Below are 19,045 nucleotides of genomic sequence, written 5' to 3' on the forward strand. Positions count from 1 at the left end.
GCTCCTCTTCCCAGCAGGGAAAAAAAAAAACCACCGCCGAAATTCTTCCAGGCCGTGATCACGAAACCGCGGCACGGTGACAGGCATTTTCCTGGCCCCAGGCAGCCACCGGCGCTGCCTTCGCCCCGTCCCGCGGCGCCGAGGGACCCTCACCGCCGGCGTATGCCGGGCTGCTGCGGTTCGGGGGGTCGCGGTTGCATCCCCAGCGTGTTTCAGGCCCTCACCTGATCCTGGGGAGAGGGAGGGGTTGGAGGAATTTGTGGAGTTTTTATGGCTCCTGGCCTGTTTACAGCGGAACCAGGCTCTGGCAGCGGGTTCCCCGAACAGCCCCGCACCGGTGCTGCTTTGGCCGGGATAAAGACATTCCTGTCATTCCCGGGAAAGGGTTTTCCAAACCCGGTCACGGTGGGTTAATTTTAACAGCCAACCCTTTAGGATGGGCGTGCGGTGGCTTCCCCAGCCCGCTGACGGCTCGGGGTGCCGGGGGTGTGTGGGGGGGTGTCCTTGGTGCCTGTCCCCAGCTGTTGCCAGGACATCGCCGGCATGGGCCGGGGCTGCTGCCCGTCCCAGGGCTCTGCCCGTCGCTCCTGCCGGGCTCGCTGCCGTTGAGCGGCCTCTTTCCACGCCGAGGGACGGGGTTTATGGGGAGAAATTCCAGCCGGCTGCCGGAGCGCCGAGCCGTAATCGTTTCCTTATGGGTGGCTCTTGACCAGCGCCGGCCAGAGCAGCACGGTGCCGCCAGGGCAGAGCCAGCGGGGGATCCGGGCAGCTTTTCTGGCAGGAGGGGGAACAGGCGGCTCAGGCTGAGCCCCTTGCCCTGATCGAGCATCGTGTCACTGCTCGGTGCAGCTCGGTGCGTCGGGGCTCAGCCCGGCCCCCCGGATCCCGGGAGGCTGGGGATGGGGCCTGGGGATGGCTATGGGGAAGGGTTGGTCCGCTGGCAGGCCGTGCCTTTCCCACGGCTCTCCAGTAATCAAGCGCCAGGAGATGTCTCGGAGCTGCCGTATAATCACCCCGCAGGGCGTTAAACCTGCACCAAGGTGGTTGCCCGCAGCGCACCTGGACGTGCCGCCTTCCCCGGGAAAGGGGGGCAGTGGGGGTCAAACAGCCCTTGGAGAGAAGCCGAAGAGAGCCCTGGCCTGCGGGCAGTGTTCCCGGGGGAATTCCTGGGGGCTGCCCCTCAGCATCCCATAGCGGTCCTGCTGCTGACCCCAGGGCCAGCATCCCTGAGCGCACAACGGGGCCGGAGCATCCTTTGGGGTCCCTCCTCTGCCCTGCGAGCCCCCCCCCAGCAGTGTGGCTGCCTCCCCCCCCCCAGCATCCCCTACCACCCCCCGGGGCTCCCGCAGCTGCTCCCCGACACCCAGCAGCTCCCGGAGCATCCCCGAGCAACCACCGGGCCCGGGCCCGGCCCCGGCATCCCAGCGCATCCTCCGGGTGCCCGTTGCTCCCCCCGCCTCCCGGAGCACCCCCCCCCCCCCAAACCCCGCTCCGCCTCCCCCCCCCCCCCGGCCCCTCCGCGGGCGGCGCATGTGCCGCGCCAGATCCCGCCCCGCTCCGCCCCCGCCGCCGCCCCGGGCCGCCGCTCTCCGCGCCCCGCTCCGTTCCCCGTTCCCCGTTCCGCACCCCGTTCCGCGCCGCCGTCAGGGGGGGGCGGCCCAGGCTTTGGGGGGGGGGTGGGGGGGTGGGGGGGGCGGCGGGTCCGCTCCAGCCCCCGGGGAGAGAGGGGGGGGGAAGGGGGAAAGGGGGCGGGGGGGGGGCGGCGATGCACCGCGCCGCGCCCCGCCCGGCCCCCCCGCCGCTCCGCCGCCCCGCCGCCGCCACCGCCACCGCCACCGCCCGGGCGCCGCCCGCCCCCCCGCCGCCGCTGAGCCCGGCCCGCCGCCGCGGCCTCCCCCGGCGGAGCCGCCCGGCCCGGGCTGCCGCAGCGCCGCGATGGAGACGGCGGAGAAGGAGTGCGGAGCCCTCGGCGGCCTCTTTCAAGCCATCATCAACGACATGAAGGTACGGCCACCACCGCCGCCGCCCCCCCCACCCTCCGCTGTCGTGACAGCGATCTGTCGTGTGTCCCCCTCCCCCCTCCTCCCCCCCCCCCCCCGCATCCCCCTCCCCGGCATTCGGGTACGGGCAGCCCCCGCTCCGCCGCTGCCGGCATCGGGCCCCGCGGTGGGTGCCGGGGTGGGTGCCGGGTGGGTGCCGGGTGGGTGCCGGGTGGGTGCCGGGGCTCCCGCCGTCCTGCCCCCGAGCCGGGTATGGCGGCCCTGTGTCGGGTACCGGAGCCCCACATCAGCCCCACGTCGGGTGTCGGGACCCCACATCGGGCATCGGAGACCGGCACTGGGTGCCGGAGCCCCACATCAACCCCGTGCTGGGCACTGGGGGCCCGTGTTGGGTATTAGACCCCATGCTGGGTGTCACAGCCCCACATCAGCCCCGCACCCGTCACCGGGTGTCAGAGCCCCATTCGGGTACCGGAGCCCCACATCAGGCCCGTACCCATCACCGGGTGTCGGAGCCCCATTCGGGTACCGGAGCCCCACATCAGGCCCGTACCCGTCACCGGGTACCGGAGCCCCATTCGGGTACCGGAGCCCCACATCAGCCCCATATCCGTGACCAGGTGTCAGAGCCCCATATCGGGTACCGGAGCCCCACATCAGCCCCGTACCCGTCACCGGGTGTCAGAGCCCCATTCGGGTACCACAGACCAGACATGGCAGCCCCACGTCAGGTACCACTGGTCCTGTATCGGGTATTGCCGCCCGTTTCGGGCATCGCGTTGCCCCCGCCAGCCTCCGCTCCCCAGCTTGGATTTCTGCCGGACCCGCTTGGGTTTGCACCAATTGAACAAAAAGGTCCCCCGGCTCCTCGATCCCATTTCCCAACCCGGGGAGGGGACATCGCCTCCACCCTCCCTGGGAGCAGGATGGGGGCTGTATTTTTAAAAAAAAAAAAAAAAAAAAATATCCTTTTTTTGTTTGTTTAGTTTCATTTCAAATTATAAAAAATAAAAAATGCTGGGGGGCATTTTTGCCTGGGGGCTGAGCGGGGAGGAGGGGACCGGCTGGGTTTCTTCATCCCGGGGGGCTGAAATTCCCGCTGCCGGCCCCGGCGCTGGGTTTTAGCCCCAGTCATTTTCGGGAGGCAAAAGCTCTCTTCCTCCTCCTCCTCTTCCTCTCTTCTTACTGCAGCCCAGTCCAGACAATGCTGTCATTGCCAAAGCAGGGGAGGGGGGGGATCAAAAAAAGAAAAAAAAAAAAAAAAAAAAAATAAAAGCCTCGCAGAGAGGGAGATTTTAACCCCTTCGAGGGGCCGTGGTGGCTCCGCGGGGCCGGACTCTGGCTCGGGGCTGGGAGAAAAGTCCTCGAGGGAAAAAAATCCCGTCTCTTTGCAGGCACCAGCCCCAGGGCAGTGGGGTCCAGGGCTGGCGGGGAGCGGTACTAGGGTGACCAGCCCCCCCCCACATGCCTTCACCCCAGCCACCCCCTCCTGGCAGCCCCGCTGAGCCCCACGTCCCCAGGGTGGAGGCGGGGGGCAGCCCCTGCCTCAGTTTCCCCGTTCCCCCCTGCTGAGGCTGTGGAGCGGATGAACCAGCCCGGAGCCATCACCTCCCCGGCTGGTGCCAGCACGGCCACGCAGCGACGTGCCCAGCCCCGTCGGGCCGTGGTCGGGCCGGGAGCCCCTCACCGTGGCGTTGCGCGCTGGTGTGCCCGAGGAAACAGGGCTGGATTCGTTTTTCCTGCCCTTTGTAGGTGGGAAAGATGAGAAAAAAATAATGAAAAAGAAGAAAAAAGCCTCACCACGCTTGGCTCGTACCCTGCACAGCCCCTGCCCAGCGCCGGTGGCCCCTAAGGGTGCATCGTCCCCGTCCCCCTCTCCCGGCCACGTGGGTGTCCTGGCGTGGGCGCGGGGGGACGGACGGGGAAAAACAATCCCCTGCCCAGCGAGCTGACGGTGTTCGATGGCAGCGATGTGCTTCGGGTGCCACAGCCGGGACCCCCGCGCTGGGCACGGGGGCAAAGGGACCTTGTTGCGGTGGCGGGCGGCTTTTTCAGCACCCCTCGTCCTGCGCTGGGGAGGACTCGGGCAGCCAAGCCCGGTGACAGTCCCCGAGCCGGCTGCGTTCCTGTTGCCTCTCTTCCAGCGTCCCGGGGCGACCTTGGCATGTCCTTGTCCCCGTTGTCCTCATCCCCATCCTCCTCCCGCCCGGCATCGCAGAGGAGGGCTGGGGGGCATCGTGACTCGCCCCCTGGTTTGGGGGGATCCTCTGGGGGCGGCTGGGGGACGGTGGCCCTACCCTCCGGCAACGGCAGTCCCCGGGGACTCGGGGCCCTGAGCCAGGGCGCTGCCACAAGTGGCACGTGAAGTGGCACCCTCGAACCCCGTCTTCGTTGACTCGTGAGGAAATCGGGGCCTTCGTGATCCCCAAAAACCAACGCTGGGCTGGTCCTGTGCCCCCTCGGTGCTAACCCTGTCCCCAGAGGTGCCACCAAGCGGGGCTCACGGGGATGCGTGGTGACCCACATCCTGCAAAGCCGGCTTCCGCGCCCACGTCCCAGCTCGGTGGCCACCCCAGGGGTGTTTGCAAGCCCCCAGCACTGCCAACGGATGGTGGCACCGGGATGGCACCGGGATGGCGTCACTGGGGTGACAGCACTGGGACCGACCTCACCGGGATGGTGGCACCAGGACTGGCCTTGCTGGGATGGCTTTGCTGGGATGGTGGCACTGGGACCAGCCTCACCAGGATGGCGGCACCGGGCCGGGCCAGGCTGGCACTGGGATAGTCTCACCGAGACGGCACCAGGATTAACCTCGCCAGGACAACATGGACTGGCCTCACTGGGATGGTGGCACTGGGATGGCCTGGCCGTATGGTGGCACCAGCATTAGCCTTGCTGGGATGGCACCAGGACTGGCTGGGATGGCACTGGAACTGGCATTACTGGGACTGGCCTCGCTGGGATGGCACCAGGACGGACTTACTGGGACTGGCATCTCCAAGACACCGCTGGACTGGTCTTGCCGGGACTGGCCTCACTGGGACGGCGCTGAGATGGCCTCGTTGGGATGGTGGCACCAGGGCAGCGCAGGGATGGCCTCACCACAAGGGCCCTGGGACTGGTCTTGCTGGGATGGCCTCGCCGGGATGGCATCAGGATGGCCTGACCAGGATGGCACTGGGGTGACCTCCTCAACACCTGTGACCTGTCCCCGTCCCCACACAAATGTCTGGGGGGACCCCAGACCTCCTCTCCTGCCTCCTCGGGGGACCCCGCTGCGGGACTGGAGCCTCCAAGATGGTGGTTTTGGCCATCGCTGCCTTGGCGGAGGCCACGGGCGCTGGAGGGCTCTTCTCTGCTGCGGGCCAGGGTCTCAAAGCTTGCTGGTGCACCAGCTCCTTTCCTCCCCTCAAACTTCAAACCCATAAGCTGCCTTCACCCCTTGGAGGAAGAGGAAGAGATCACCCAAAATCCCGAGGTCTCCGTGGTCCACGAGCTTGCGTGGCCAGACTGGAAAGGGAAAAACCCAGGAGGGAAAAGGGGTTGTGCTCAGCCTTTATTAGCCATCAGAGAAACCACAGCTAGCCAGGCACGGCCACCGAGCCACCCCGTCTCTCCGTAACGGCGAAGGGGGGGATTTGCCCTGCCCGGGGAGGGGGTGCAGGGTTGGGGAGGGGGTGCGGGGGGGCGAGGGGCTCCGGCTCTCACCGTCCCCTTCCTTGCAGAGCTCCTACCCCATCTGGGAGGACTTCAACTCGAAGGCCACCAAGCTGCACTCCCAGCTCAGGTGAGTGGCCAGGGGGGACACCCGAGGGACCCCCCCCCGTCCCCGCGGGCACATCCCGGGGTGCCCAGCACCCGCTGAGCTCCCCGCCTCGCTCTCTCCGCCCCAGGACCACGGTGCTGGCCGCAGTCGCCTTCCTGGATGCCTTCCAGAAAGTGGCCGACATGGCCACCAACACCCGAGGTAGGGTCCTCCCCACCCAGGGGTGGGCGTCCCCAGGCGTGGCCGGGCAGGGGGACGAGTGGGGAGTGTCCCCTGTGGGGTGTCCCCTGCCCACGTGGCTGGGGTGAGCATCCAGCAGAAGCTCCACCATCCATGGAGACGTGTCCAACCTGTCCTCACCCCGAGGTGGAGCATCCCCTGGCAGGCAGGGTTGGAAAGATGGGGTGCGGCTGGGGTGGGCACCCATGGGGGTGCTGCTCCTCACCACCCACGGGTGCTCAGCCAGTATCTTCTGGTGGGGCTGGTTTGCTTGCGGGGAGATTTGGGGTGGTGCAGCCCCACGCTGTGGTCCCCTGCACCCATCTCTGCCCAGCTGTGGGGCTGAGCCACCCCCCCAGCGGCCCTCGGCCCCTGCACCCATCTGGGAGGTGCCCAGGGTGGGGTGGGGGGGGTGTCTCCCTGCTCTGGGGGGCTCCGGGGAAGGAAGGAGAAGATGCAGGAGCAGGAGCCCACTGCTTCAGGGACGAACCCCAACCTGCCGCAGAAGAGCTGAGGCTGCAGGTGGACCCCCCACCCCCCACCCCCCCAATGCTGCTATGGGTTTGGGGGGGCCGGACCCCCAGACCCTCTCCGGGTGCCCGCTGGCGGCGAGGAGCTGCTTCCCACCGCTCGGCTTCTGCCAAGCAGATGGTTCTGGGCTGGGCTGCAGACCGACGGCATCCAGGCCATCTGGAGCCGCACGGGGAGGAGGAGGAGGAGGAGGAGGAGGAGGAGGAGGAGGAGGAGGAGGAGGAGGAGGAGGCAGCAGCTTGAGCCAGGATCAGCTTTGCCTCCAAACCCACTGGCCCACTGCACCCGGGGAGGAGGGGGCAGATTAGGGCTCCCCCAGCTCCCCTCCCGCCCGGGGAACCGAAAGCGAGGGGGGGGACAGCAGGGGCGGGGGGGACGCTGGGGACACCTGAGACGGCATCGTGGACAGCCCTGGGGCCGGGGGGGGGGGGGGGGGAGGCAGAGCGACAGCGTGGGGAAACTGAGGCAGGGCACTGGGTGGGGGCCGGCGGGCGGCCTCGCACGCGGTGCGTGAGCGCACGGGGGAATCGGATTAGGAGCAGCAGGAGCCGGGATAAGAGCATTAGGAGCCGGATTAGGAGAATACCCCGGTGCAGGAGGAGAAGGGCCTCGGCCCGCGGGCTCCCCCGTTTCTATGGTGCTGGGGGGGGGGGGGTGTCCCCAAAATTCCTGCAAAGGGCGGGAGGTGTCTCTGGAGGCTTTTTGGGGGAGATAAAGGCAGAATATCACTCCCTAGCCTGCACCCAAGGATTTGGGATTGCTGCTTTTCCTGGGATTTGCCAGCAGCACTGCCACCGTGTGGCCATCCTTAGGCTTCAGAGTTAACAGCAGTTTCACCAAGAAGGGTGAAAGCTCCTGCTTTCCGTAGCTGGGAAATATCCCCCCGGGGAGCTCCGACTCCCTTGCCGTAAGCTCCGGATCGTGCCTGGAGGGGAGGGACGCGGCAGGGTGCCTGGCACTGAGCCGGGGAGGGAGCCCGGTCCCGGAGCCGTTTGCTCCCGGCTGGCCGGTTGCTCAGTCCGTGCCTGGCCGGCTGCACGGTACCTCGCCCGCTCCCTTCCCCGGTTCCACCCCCCCCCCCCAGCGCCGGATTTGAGACAAATCGGGAAAAACTGGGAGCAGGTTTTCATTTTGAAGCCATGGGAAGAGATATTTAGTGCTTTATTTATTCGTTAGCGGATGCTGATTTATTTATTTAGTGGATTTGTCGGGGGAAAAAGGAGACATCCCCGACCCAAAGCATCCCCAGAGCCCAGGGCATCCCAGCGCTGGTCGTCCCCGCTGCGAGCCCGCCTGGTCCCAGTCTGCAAACTGGTCTGGGACTGGTGTGGGGGTGTCCCCTGCCCCTTGTCAGTGGCATTTTGCCTCCCCCCCCCATCCCAGGTGCCACGAGGGACATCGGCTCCGCGCTGACCCGCATGTGCATGCGGCACCGCAGCATCGAGGCCAAGCTCCGGCAGTTCACCAAGTAAGCGTGCTCGGGGCATCGGTGACACGAGTTGGCCGGGCTCAGCCCTCCCTCGCCGAAGAAGGAGATGCTGGATATCGGCTGGGCCTGGGATGGGGGGGCACGGTTCCCCCCGCCCCAGCTCCAGCCCTCTCCCACGTTCTCTGCCTGTCTCTCCCTGCTCCAGCGCCCTCATGGAGAGCCTGATAAACCCTTTGCAGGACAGGATTGAGGACTGGAAGAAAACTGCCAACCAGCTGGACAAGGACCACGCGAAAGGTATGGCTGGGATCGGGAGGGTCCGTGCCGGGAGGCTGCGCCGGTTGGCGGGGGGATCCCCTCTGACAGCGGTTCTGTGCCCCCAGAGTACAAGCGAGCCCGCCATGAGATCAAGAAAAAGTCCTCCGACACCCTCAAGCTCCAGAAAAAGGCTCGCAAAGGTGACGGGGTGGGGGGAGTCTCCAGGGGTGTGTGGGGGGGGTACCCCCGCCAGCCCCTCCGTGGCACCCCTGGCCGGGGCGGGCATCCTGGATGGGGCACCCCGGCTGCCTCCCAGGGATGGTGGGCACCGGGGGGGGTCCCCACTGCCCCCCTGCAGAACGGGGAGGTGCCGGCACTGCCCGGGGGGGGGTGGCGGGGAGGCGGGGGCGTGCGCCCCGGCCCTCGGCCTCTTTTCACACGTTTTCTCTGTCTCCTTCTCTCTTCCCTCCCCTCCACATCCTTCCTGTAGAGCTGCTTGGTAAGTGAACCGCTGGCCCCCCCCGGCCCCCTCTCTGCTTCCTCATCTGCTCCCCCCACCCCGTCTCCCCGGGGCTGGGGCCGCCTCTGTCCGTCCGTCTGTCCATCCCTGTGCCCCCCCACCCTGCTTTTAGCTTAGCTTAGCTTGCACCCCCACCCCACCCCGGGGTGATGCCAGCCCCCCCCCTCCCGGTGGCACCCCAGTGGGTCCCCTGGTCCCAGGCGCCAGGGATGGGGACGGGGTGGCAGAGGAGCCCCCCCCCCCTCCCCGAGCTCGGGGCTGCCGCGGGGTGAGGGTGCTCCCGGCCCCTCCTGGGATAGCAGCACGGGGGGACACACACACACCCCCCCCCCCGTGAGAATGGGGTGATGGGGGGTGTCGGGAGAGCCCGGCGCTGATGGTACCCCATCTCGCAGGGAAGGGCGACCTGCAGCCCCAGCTGGACAACGCGCTGCAGGACGTCAACGACATGTACCTGCTGCTGGAGGAGACGGAGAAGCAGGCGGTCCGCAAAGCCCTCATCGAGGAGCGGGGTCGCTTCTGCACCTTCATCACCTTCCTGCAGCCCGTGGTGGTGAGCGCGGGGTGGGGGGCCGGGCGGGAGGGGGGGTTGGCACTGCCCGATGGGTGCTGATGTCCCCCCCCACACACACACCCCCCCTTGTCTGGCCGCAGAACGGGGAGCTCACCATGCTGGGAGAGATCACCCACTTGCAGGGCATCATCGAGGACCTGGTGGTTCTCACCGCCGAGCCCCACAAGCTGCCCCCCGCCAGCGAGCAGGTCAGTGGGGGGGAACTGGGGGGGGGTGGGGGGCAGGAGAGGGGGGGGAGCTTCTTCGGAGGGGCTAAAACCCCATCCTTCCTGCAGGTGATCAAGGACCTGAAGGGCTCTGACTACAGCTGGTCCTACCAGACCCCCCCGTCCTCGCCCAGCAGCTCCAGCTCCCGCAAGTCCAGCATGTGCAGGTACGGTGGGGTGGGCTCCCGCTGCTGGGCAATCCAGCCCTCTCCGTTAACCCCGGGGGGGGCTAATGGTGCTTACGGCCCTTGGGGGTGCTCGTGAGGTGCATGCTCACCTCCACGTGTCCATACGGCCAGCTGGTCCCCCAGTAACGCGGAGGAACTGGTCTTGGGGCGCTGGGATGGGGCTGGTGGATCTATGGGGCAGGAGGGGTGCCCAGCACGTGCCTTGTCCTCTGGGTTTTGGGGACGATGTGAGCTGTGCAGGGGGGCCTGGGGGGGCAAATGTGTCACCTTTGCCGTGTGCCCCAGCGTGTCCCCTCCCGCTGGGGGGACCCCAGAAGGCAAAGGGACGCCCTGGGAGGACCGCGTGCCTCAGTTTGCCCAGGTTGGGGCGTGGGGTGGGGTGCTGGACTTGCAGCCTGGGGACCTCACCGCCTCCGAACCTCCGTCTTAAACTCTCTTTTCCTTCCTTTGTCCTCCCCGCCGGCGTGTCCCCGTCCCCCCCGTCCCCCCCCCAGCAGCGTTAGCAGTGCCAAGGGTGGCATGGCGTGGCCCGGCGGGGCTCAGACCTGCTCACCCAGTTCCACCTATCGCTACCGCAGCCTGGCGCAGCCCCCCGCCGCCGCCACCCGCCTCTCCAGCGTCTCTTCCCACGACTCCGGCTTCATCTCCCAGGACGCCGCTTACTCCAAACCGCCTTCTCCCATGCCCTCGGACATCACCAGCCAGGTACGGGGCGGGGGGTGTCAGCGCCGTTCCCCCACCACCCCCCCATGCCTCAGTTGCCCCTTCTGTAGAATGGGTTGGTGCTGCTGGGTGCAACACAAGGGTCCGGTGCGGAGGTGATGGGATCCCCCCCCCCCCAGGTGTGTTTCCAGCTGTGCTGGCATCACGGGAGATAAATATTGGGAATATTGGGGGATGCCTGCCCTGTACCACGGGCCGCACTGCAGAGGAACCCCATCTGTGACCCCCCCCCCCCCACCCCAGGGCTGGGGCACAGGTATTTCCCCCCCGCCAGGGGGAGCAGGGTATTTCCCAGTCCCCCCATAATACCCAGTTTGTGCCAGCCCCCTGCCAGGCAGCGTGGAGCAAAGCTTCCCCTTCGCCCTGCATCCTCCCCAGCGCTGAGGATGCTCCGGGGCCCCCACCCAGCACCCCCCGTGGGGAGCTCCCAACCCCTCGTGCTGGCTGTGCCGCCGGGCTGCCTGGCACTGCCGGCACCAGGCTGGCACGCTCACGCTCACCCGGCATCTCCAGCCCCGGCGCTGCTCACGGTGGCGAGAGTCCCGGGGGATCCCAGCGCCGTGGCTGTGGGCACCATCCTGCTCCCCAAAACGTCTGTTGGCTCCACGGGGCTTGGGATGAGCCGGGGGGGTGGGGAGGGTTGGGGCTGAGCATCCCAGCTTCACCCAGCCGGCGCTGCGACCCCCCCGCGCTGCCGGGTCGGATCCTGCTCGCCTTCCCGCATCTGCTGCCGGGGGCCGGGGGTGCGGATCAGCCGGGGATGCTGCGGATGCTGCTGTACCCTGGGGTGACGGCTCCGCTTGCTAACCGCCTCTTCTCTCCCCCTCCCGCTCCCGGCACGGCCTCCCGGCACGGCAGAAGTCCTCCAGCTCGGCGTCCTCGGAGGCTTCCGAAACCTGCCAGTCGGTTAGCGAGTGCAGCTCCCCCACCTCGGTTAGTTCTTGCTCCTCCGCCGGGGCACGGGCGGAAAGGTGAAGCCTTCATCAGCAACGCCCGTCCTCTTCCTCCCCTCCCCGGCGCTGTCCCCCATCGCACCGGGGTCACATTTCACACGTGGGTCCCCCCATACCTGGTGGGGTTCGGCCCTGGCAGCCCCCAGCGCTGTCCCTCAGCGGGGGTGCCCAGGGGTGCGTGTCCCCCCCTCGCGGGGCAGAGCATCCCGGGCAGCACCCGCAGCTCGGGGGACCTCAGCACCCGCCCCCCTCCCACTTTCGGCTCGCGGCCCCGCTGTCCCCGGCGTCACCCCGTGCCTTGCCCGTTGCAGGACTGGTCCAAGGCCAGCCCCTACGACCAGCCCGTGGTCCCCACCCTGCAGCGGCGCAAGGACCGCGTGGAGCATCTGCGGGAAGCCGAGATGGGCTCGCCCGCCGTCGGGTACCCGGGCATCGGTGGCGAGGATGCTCCTAGGCCCCGGATGTCACCGGCTACGATTGCCGCCAAGGTACCGGCTCCGGCGGTGGTGGGCTTTTGAGGGGCTCCCAGGAGAGGAGCCGGGGTGCTGACGGTGTCACCTTGCCCCCGCAGCACGGGGAGGAGGTGTCCCCCGCCGCCAGTGACCTGGCCATGGTCTTGACCCGGGGGCTGAGCCTGGAGCACCAGAAGAGCAGCCGGGACTCGCTGCAGTACTCCAGCGGCTACAGCACGCAGACCACCACCCCCTCCTGCTCCGAGGACACCATCCCTTCCCAAGGTACCCACCCCGCGGTGGCGAGGGGCACCTGGGGCCACCCGAAATGGCACCCGGAGCGGGGAAGGGGATGGCAGAGGCTTTGGTGGTCCTGGGGCACATCCGTGTGTCATAGCATCGGGCTGTGGTCGCATCGCGGAGGGGCTGGTGGGGCGAAGATTTAATGTGCGTTGGGGGTTGCATCGTGCCGTGCAGCAACTACGGGGCTGCTTAGTCAGTTGGGTGTCAGTTGGGTGTCAGTTGGGTGTCAGTTGGGTCTGGATGGCTACGGTTGCGCTGAGCAGTGCAATAGCAGGTAGCATCACGCGGGGTGTGGTTGGTGACGGCTTGCGGCGATGCGTTGGTATACAGTGGTTGGGTACAGGCGGAGACGGTGGCAGATGGCGTGTGATGGCAGCGGAGGTGGTGGCTGGAGATTGAGTAACCACGGGGACAGTCGTGTTTTGCTGTGATTGTGTTGGCTGAGCCGGTTGTGAGCACATGATGGTGGTGCTTGGCTGTGATCAGATTGTGACGGTGGTGGTTGGGGTGGTTGTGATGGTGATGGTTGGGTTTGACTATGACCATGTGGGGATGATGGTTGAGGCCAGTTGTGATGGTCATGGCTGGGGCTGGTTGTGATCACGTTGTGATGGTGACAGCTGGGTTTGGTTGTGATCTCAAATGTGATGTTTGGGGTGACTGTGGTTGCCTTCCGATGGTGATGCTTGGGTTTTGCTTGTGGTTGCCTGGCGATGGGTGTTTTTGCTTGTGGTTGCCTTCTGATGGTGATGGTTGGGCTTGCTGGCGAGCATGTTGTGCCAGCAGCAGTTGGGGCCAGCTGGAACTGCTTGAGTTTGGTTGTGGTCGTGCTGCAACGGCGTTGGTTGGGGCTGGCTGCGATTGCATTGTGAAGGCGGTGGTTGGGCTTGGCAGTGCCGGCTGCGCCGCCCACCGCCCGCCCGGCCGCGCTGACCGCGCTCCCCCCTCCCCAGGCTCCGACTACGACTGCTACTCGGTGAACGGCGACGTGGAGTGCGATCCCCAGAGCGACTTCGACAAATCCTCCACCATCCCGCGCAACAGCAACATCGCCCAGAACTACCGGCGGATGATCCAGACCAAGCGTCCCGCCTCCACCGCCGGGCTGCCCACCGGCACCAACCTACCGGCCGGCACCACCCCGGGGGTGGCCACCATCCGCCGCACGCCCTCCACCAAGCCCTCGGTCCGCCGTACCCTCTCCAACGCCGGCCCCATCCCCATCCGACCCCCCATCGTCCCCGTGAAGACCCCTACGGTGCCCGACTCCCCCGGCTACACCGGCCCCACGCGGGTGGGCAGCGAAGAGTGCGTCTTCTACGCCGACGACGCCTCGCCGAACCCCCTGGATTTTGCCAAAGCTTCGCCCAAGCGGCTGAGCCTTCCCAACACCGCCTGGGGCGGCAGCGCCATGGAGATCTCCGTCTACCCCGGGGCTGGCCAGCACCTCTCCACCGAGGAAGAGGAGGACCAACAGTTGGCCGCCAACCGGCACAGCTTGGTGGAGAAGATCGGCGAGCTGGTGGCCGGTGCCCACGCCCTGGGGGAAGGGCAGTTCCCCTTCCCCACCGCCCTCGTGGGGTCCGGCCCCGGCGAGGAGACCCCCGTGCCCCCCCCGGCAGCCTCCATGGACCCCCCGGCCGAAGACATGCTGGTGGCCATCCGGCGCGGGGTGCGCCTGCGCAGGACCGTCACCAACGATAGGTCGGCCCCGCGGATATCGTGATGACGCCCGGGCCGGCGGGGACGCACCCACCACGGCTGACGGACCCCCGGGGGCACCCGCTGCGCCTCCCCGGGAGCCCCCCCCCACCCGCCAGCACCCCCGCCCTCCCGCGCTGCCCCCCGCTTTCTGCTCCTCTGTCCCCCCCCGCCCTCCCCTCCGGCCCCTCGGTACCTCTTCCCTCGCCTTGTCCTCTCTCCGGCTCTTTTTCGCCTCTTCTTGTCCTTTTCTCCTTTTCTCTTTTTTCTTTTCCTTTTCTTTTCTTTTCTTTTCTTTTCTTTTCTTTTCTTTTCTTTTCTTTTCTTTTCTTTTCTTTTCTTTTCTTTTCTTTTCCTTTTCCTCCTTTTCTCTCATTCTCCTCTTTTTCTTCTCTTTTTCTTCTTTTTCTTCTCTTTTTCCTTTCCTCTTTTCATCCCTTTTCATCCCTTTTTCATCCCTCTTTGACCCCCTTTTCACCCCTTTTTCATCCCTTTTTATCCCTTTTTCTTCTTTTTCTTCTTCCTTTCCTCTTTTTCATCTCTTTTTTTGTCTCTTTTTTTGTCTCTTTTTCATCCCATCTTTTTCCTCTTCTTTTCATCCTCCTTTCCTCCTTTCCCACCTCCTTTCTCTTTTTCACCTGTCCTTTTTTCTCTCTTTCCTTCCTTTCCCTCTTTTCCTTTCTTTCTCTTTTCTTTCCTTTCCCTTTTTTCCCTCTTCTCTCTGTTTTCTCGTTCCTCTCCCCCACCCCCGGGCGCAGGCGGGTGTCCCCAGCCCTGGCAGGAGGGGACGGGGACGGGGACGGGGACGGTGCCGGGGGGGGCCACAGCAGGAGCAGCACCAGGAGGGAGGGGGGGCCCTGTCCCCGTCCCCCCAGCCGCCAGCTCGGGGGCAGCAGTGGGGCTCAGCCCCAGTTCAGGGCTCAGAAGCAGCGGGGAGGGGTTGGGGGGTGCGGGGGGGGGGGTGGCAGGGGGCCAGGCACTACAGCCCCCTCCAACTTGGGGGGGGGGCACCGGGACGCAGCGGCTGAGGATGCTGAACCTCCTCTTTGCCCCCCCGCCCCCCAGGGATCATTAGGGACCCCCCTCAGCCCCCCCCAAACCCCCTCCTTCTCCCTCAGCACCCACAGACCCTGCTGGGGGGGGGGGGTCTGAGGGATGGGGGATCACCCAGAGCCCCCCCAGAGCGAAGCAGCTGATTTCTGCTGGCGGCTGGAGGAAAGCACAACCCCCCCGCCCCCCCGCTGTACATAGCCCCCCCCGCCCCCCGCTGTCTGTCGCATCGCAGCCCCCCCTTTCCCTGCCCTTAGGAATAACGATTTAGTCCCCCCCACCCCTTCTCCTGCCCAGAACCGCTGATGCCAAGTGACAAATGTTTGGGGTTGGGGGGGGGGGGGGGGGGGGGGGGCTCTTATTTTGTACAGAAAACAAAAGTTCCTTGGAAAAGAAAAAAAAAAAAAAAAGTTCCGACCTGTCTTTCGACTGAAGTAACTTTTCTGGTGCTGTTGTTAACTTGGTCCTTTTTCTTTTCTTTCTTTTTTTTTTTTTTTTTAATTTATTTCCCCTCTGTGCTCCCGCCTCTGCCGCCGCTTCCCCCCCCCCCCCCATCCCTCCGCCAGGTTTCTTTCTCTTTCTGTCATTCCTTCTTTTCTTTTAATTTTTTTTTTTTTTTTTGGTGGTAATTCCCCTCTTTCCCTCCCACCCCCCCCTTATTTCCATAGTCACTGCTACAAGTAACGAATGCACTGTGAAGATCCCAGTATTAATAAAGGTTGTACTGTAATTAATAGCCTCGCCTGCGCTCCTGTGGATGTGCTGGTACCCTGGGGTCACCCCAATCATGGGCGACGGGTGGGAAGAGCCCGTCACCCCTCTGGGGTGCCCGTGGTTGGGGCAGGCGGGTGATTTTTGGGGTGCGGCTGGGTGACACATCCCCATGGTCGAGGTGATGGGTCACCCCCCCCCCCACTGCCACCACCCCGGGATGCAGAAGAGCATCTCCCTGCCTCGTCCCCTCCAGGAGCGGGTGGGGTGCAGGCAGTGCCCCCCCCCAACCGCCTCCACCCATCCCGGCAGCACCCGCGCCGCAGCCTCCCCACTTGCCAAACCTCGCCGGGGTGGCACAACCGGCTGCGTGGGGATGGACGCGCTCGGCGTGGGCAGCGTCCTGCTGACGGGCTGCGACGGGGGGCTCGGCCTGGGGCTGCTGAAGGGTTTGCTGGAGCAGCCCAGCCCCCCCCGGCACCTCTTTGCCGCTTGCCTGGACCCCCAGGGGAAGGTAGGGAGGAGGGTGCTGGCAGGAGGGGACGGGAAACGTAGAGCCTGGGGGTGCTGCCGTCCCCGTCTGGCTTTTGGGGGGCTGGGGGGGGGTGAGCGTCAGCATCCCGCACTGCGAATGAACGGCACGGAAAAGCGGTACGGTTGTGTGGTGGTACACAGTGAATTGTTTTGCTCCTCTTGGCATGGATAAGGGGGGGGTGGTGGTGTCGGGGGGCCAGCAGCCCCCATGCTGGGGGCATCGCTGCTGGGGACCGTGAAGCCACGGCGGGCTCAGCCGAGTGCGCAGAAGCAGCGACTCGCCCCAAATCTCTCCCGCCAGGGCTTGTCCGAACCTGTCGGCCGTGGCATGCGGGGCGCCCGGTTCTCACCCTGCCGTGGTGCACGGCCACCCCGAGCCCCCCGACCTGACACCCCCCCTTCTCTGTGTAGGCTGTCAACGAGGTGGCTTTGGGCTCCCCCAACGTCGTGGTCCTGCCTCTAGGTAGGTGCTGGGGTGGGAAGGGGACAAACCCTCTCAGGATTTAATGGCACCCGTGGGTGGCTCCGGGAAATGTCACCCAAGGAGGTGGGGTCACTCGGTTTGGCTCAGCCCAACCAGGTCACTGCTGGGACCAGGAGGATGCTCGGTGGCCAGGAGCTGCCTCCCACCACGTCCTACAGCATCCTGCCCGGCATGGCCACCAGCCCGTCCCCAAGCCCTCCTGTCCCCTTGCAGACGTGACGGACCCCAACAGCATCAAGGCGGCGGTCGGGAAGGTGCGGGAGGAGGTGGGAAGCGCCGGCCTCAACCTCCTGATCAACAACGCTGGCACCACGCGCCGCAGCACGCTGGCCACCGAGACGGCAGAGAACATGACCCTCGTCTACACCACCAACACCATCGGGCCCCTGCAGACAAGCCAGGTGAGGCCACAGGCACCCCCTCTCCCCCCAAATACTGGGAGCGGGGAGGAAGAGGATGGTGATGCGCCAGCACCCGTCCCCCGCAGGCGTTCCTGCCCCTGCTGAAGGAGGCGGCCGAGGCCGAAGGGCGGCACGGGCTGAGCTGCAGCAGAGCCGCCATCGTCAACATCTCCAGCATCCTGGGCTCCATCGAGGCGGCGGAGGCTTGGGACGAGAGGCAGGACGTCTGCTACCGCTGCAGCAAGGTACCACTGCTGGGAGAATGGGGAGGAATTTGGGGGGCACCTCGCGTGGGATCCCCCCCCCACCGCTGGCCGTGGCACTGCCAGCCCATGATGGTGGGGTGGTGGTGGGGGGGGGTTTGTACCCCCAGGCTGCGCTGAACATGCTCACCAAGTGCCTGGCCCTGGAGTACGGGCCCAGCGGCATCCTCTGCGTCTCGGTGGACCCCGGCTGTGTGACACCTCCCTTGGGACAGGGAACGGTGAGTGACAGGAGATGCACGGCCAGCCCGGTTTGGCAAAGTCCCACTGGCATCCCTCCCCGTGGACTTCCCTCCCCACAGCCATCCCTCCCCACGGCCATCCCTCCCCGTGGACATCCCTCCCCGTGGACATCCCTCCCCACGGCCATCCCTCCCCACGGCCATCCCTCCCCGTGGACATCCCTCCCCGTGGACATCCCTCCCCACGGCCATCCCTCCCCACAGCCATCCCTCCCCGTGGACATCCCTCCCCGTGGACATCCCTCCCCGTGGACATCCCTCCCCACGGCCATCCCTCCCCGTGGACATCCCCTTCCCACGGGGACCCCTCCCCATGGGCACCCCCCCCCCACCCCCCGTGCAGCCCTTCGGTCCCAGGGGAGCTGCACCACGGCAGCAAAAGCCCAAGTCCAGCCTCTCCTCCCCCCAAACCAGCCAGTTGCCTCCGGTTTTGGGTTTGTGGTTTTTTTTTTTTAATTTAATTTCCCATCCCAATGGTGTGTCAGCAGAGGGCACCCCGGCCCCGCGCTGGGCGGCAGCTTGAGTGCTGCACCCAGGGTGCTGCCCCCCCCACCCCCCCAGCACCCCGGGGCCGCAGTCACCCCAAATTCACCTGCTCCTCTGACCGTGCCAAGGGCAAGGTTGGAGCTGAGCAGCAGCCAGGGCTTACCCCCACACTGCCTTGTGGCGAGAACAGATGAGTCACATTTTTATTAGGAACCACAAAATTAACCTCTATCCTTATAGCACCCAAATTAGGGCTAATTAATTTACGCAATGCTGCAGCCCGTGGCTGCTAGAGCATCTCCCGCCTCTCCCAACCTGCCCCGGCCAGAGCTGGCATCCCACCCCACCCACGACCGGGGCTCGGGGTGCCAAGGAGGGGGATTTTTATCTCTTTTTTTTTTTTCTCCCCCCCCCCCGCCCTGGGGTCCGGCAGGGCCCGGTGACGATGGAGGAGAGCGTGCAGGGCGTCCTGCGGCTGCTGGCCCGGCTCTCGGCCACCAGCAACGGCACCTTCTGGGACTGGCGAGGGCAGAGCCTGCCCTGGTGAGAGCGGCGCCTGACCACAGCGGCCGCCGAGCTCAGTAAAGTTAATTAATTGCAATTTCCAGGCTCATTCTGGTTCTGCGGGGTGAGGGTAGGGACCGCTCTGTTTGGGGGGGTGGTGAGAGCTGGGGGTCACCGCTCCCCCCCCCCCCTCCCAGGGACGCTGAGTTGGGCCGGGGCAGCAGAGGGAAGGCTGCTCTAAGCATCCCGATGTTGGTGGCCACTGGGGACTAGTGGCGTCCCAGACAGCCCCAAAACGGCGGCCGTGGCGCATCCTTCCAGGAGCCCAGCTCTCGCCCAGCTGAGCCCAGCTCCCCCCAAACCGGTCGGCTTTTCCTCGCCTGCCCCGAGGATGCTGATGGGCTTTTTTACTGCTGGTTCAAGGCCAGCAAAGGCTCGTCCGTTTCCAGCAGCAGGAGCATCTCCCAAGCCTTAGCGTGTCCCTCGGGATGTCTTCTCCGCCCTCGTCACCTTGCCCTGGGCTGACCCTCCCTGCGTGCATCCC

At 66.1% G+C, this 19,045-nt stretch overlaps 3 protein-coding genes across 11 annotated transcripts in view; all 3 read left to right on the forward strand.

The window, feature by feature from the left end:
- The window catches only part of VAC14 (VAC14 component of PIKFYVE complex), an 81,470-nt gene extending 62,628 nt beyond the window's left edge, over positions 1-18,842 (forward strand). Inside the window, exon 20 of the transcript XR_012837625.1 lies at positions 18,831-18,842. The gene's annotated coding sequence lies outside the window, so the exon portion shown is untranslated. The remainder of the gene's footprint in view (positions 1-18,830) is intronic.
- MTSS2 (MTSS I-BAR domain containing 2) lies at positions 1,767-14,047 on the forward strand. 9 transcript variants are annotated; one of them, XM_075765798.1, is made up of 15 exons: positions 1,769-2,004; positions 5,729-5,790; positions 5,897-5,970; positions 7,903-7,987; positions 8,154-8,245; positions 8,332-8,406; positions 8,697-8,705; positions 9,122-9,279; positions 9,381-9,488; positions 9,576-9,673; positions 10,189-10,399; positions 11,276-11,350; positions 11,682-11,858; positions 11,942-12,107; positions 13,079-14,045. In XM_075765798.1, the coding sequence occupies exons 1-15, from the start codon at positions 1,936-1,938 to the stop codon at positions 13,849-13,851; spliced, it is 2,232 nt and encodes a 743-aa protein (XP_075621913.1). In that variant the 5' UTR covers positions 1,769-1,935; the 3' UTR covers positions 13,852-14,045. The 9 variants fall into 9 exon arrangements, with proteins under 9 accessions (XP_075621917.1, XP_075621920.1, XP_075621919.1 ...); XM_075765799.1 differs by having other exon boundaries at positions 10,192-10,399; XM_075765803.1 differs by having other exon boundaries at positions 10,273-10,399.
- Positions 15,964-18,580, forward strand: LOC142603655 (C-signal-like). The gene is made up of 6 exons (XM_075765439.1): positions 15,964-16,101; positions 16,533-16,584; positions 16,819-17,006; positions 17,093-17,251; positions 17,380-17,490; positions 18,431-18,580. The coding sequence occupies exons 1-6, from the start codon at positions 15,964-15,966 to the stop codon at positions 18,542-18,544; spliced, it is 762 nt and encodes a 253-aa protein (XP_075621554.1). The 3' UTR covers positions 18,545-18,580.
- Positions 18,843-19,045: the final 203 nt, after the last annotated feature.

Source organism: Balearica regulorum, chromosome 13 (genome assembly GCF_011004875.1).
Source record: "Balearica regulorum gibbericeps isolate bBalReg1 chromosome 13, bBalReg1.pri, whole genome shotgun sequence".
In the NCBI taxonomy this organism is placed as follows: domain Eukaryota; kingdom Metazoa; phylum Chordata; class Aves; order Gruiformes; family Gruidae; genus Balearica; species Balearica regulorum.

Coding starts and splice junctions, on each gene's coding strand:
- LOC142603655 (XM_075765439.1), top strand. CDS start 15,964: ATGGACGCGCTCGGCGTGGGCAGCGTCCTGCTGACGGGCTGCGACGGG. Junction 16,585..16,818: donor CGTCGTGGTCCTGCCTCTAG/GTAGGTGCTGGG, acceptor GTCCCCTTGCAG/ACGTGACGGACCCCAACAGC. Junction 17,491..18,430: donor CTCCCTTGGGACAGGGAACG/GTGAGTGACAGG, acceptor GGGGTCCGGCAG/GGCCCGGTGACGATGGAGGA.
- MTSS2 (XM_075765798.1), top strand. CDS start 1,936: ATGGAGACGGCGGAGAAGGAGTGCGGAGCCCTCGGCGGCCTCTTTCAA. Junction 7,988..8,153: donor AAGCTCCGGCAGTTCACCAA/GTAAGCGTGCTC, acceptor TCCCTGCTCCAG/CGCCCTCATGGAGAGCCTGA. Junction 9,489..9,575: donor TGCCCCCCGCCAGCGAGCAG/GTCAGTGGGGGG, acceptor TCCTTCCTGCAG/GTGATCAAGGACCTGAAGGG.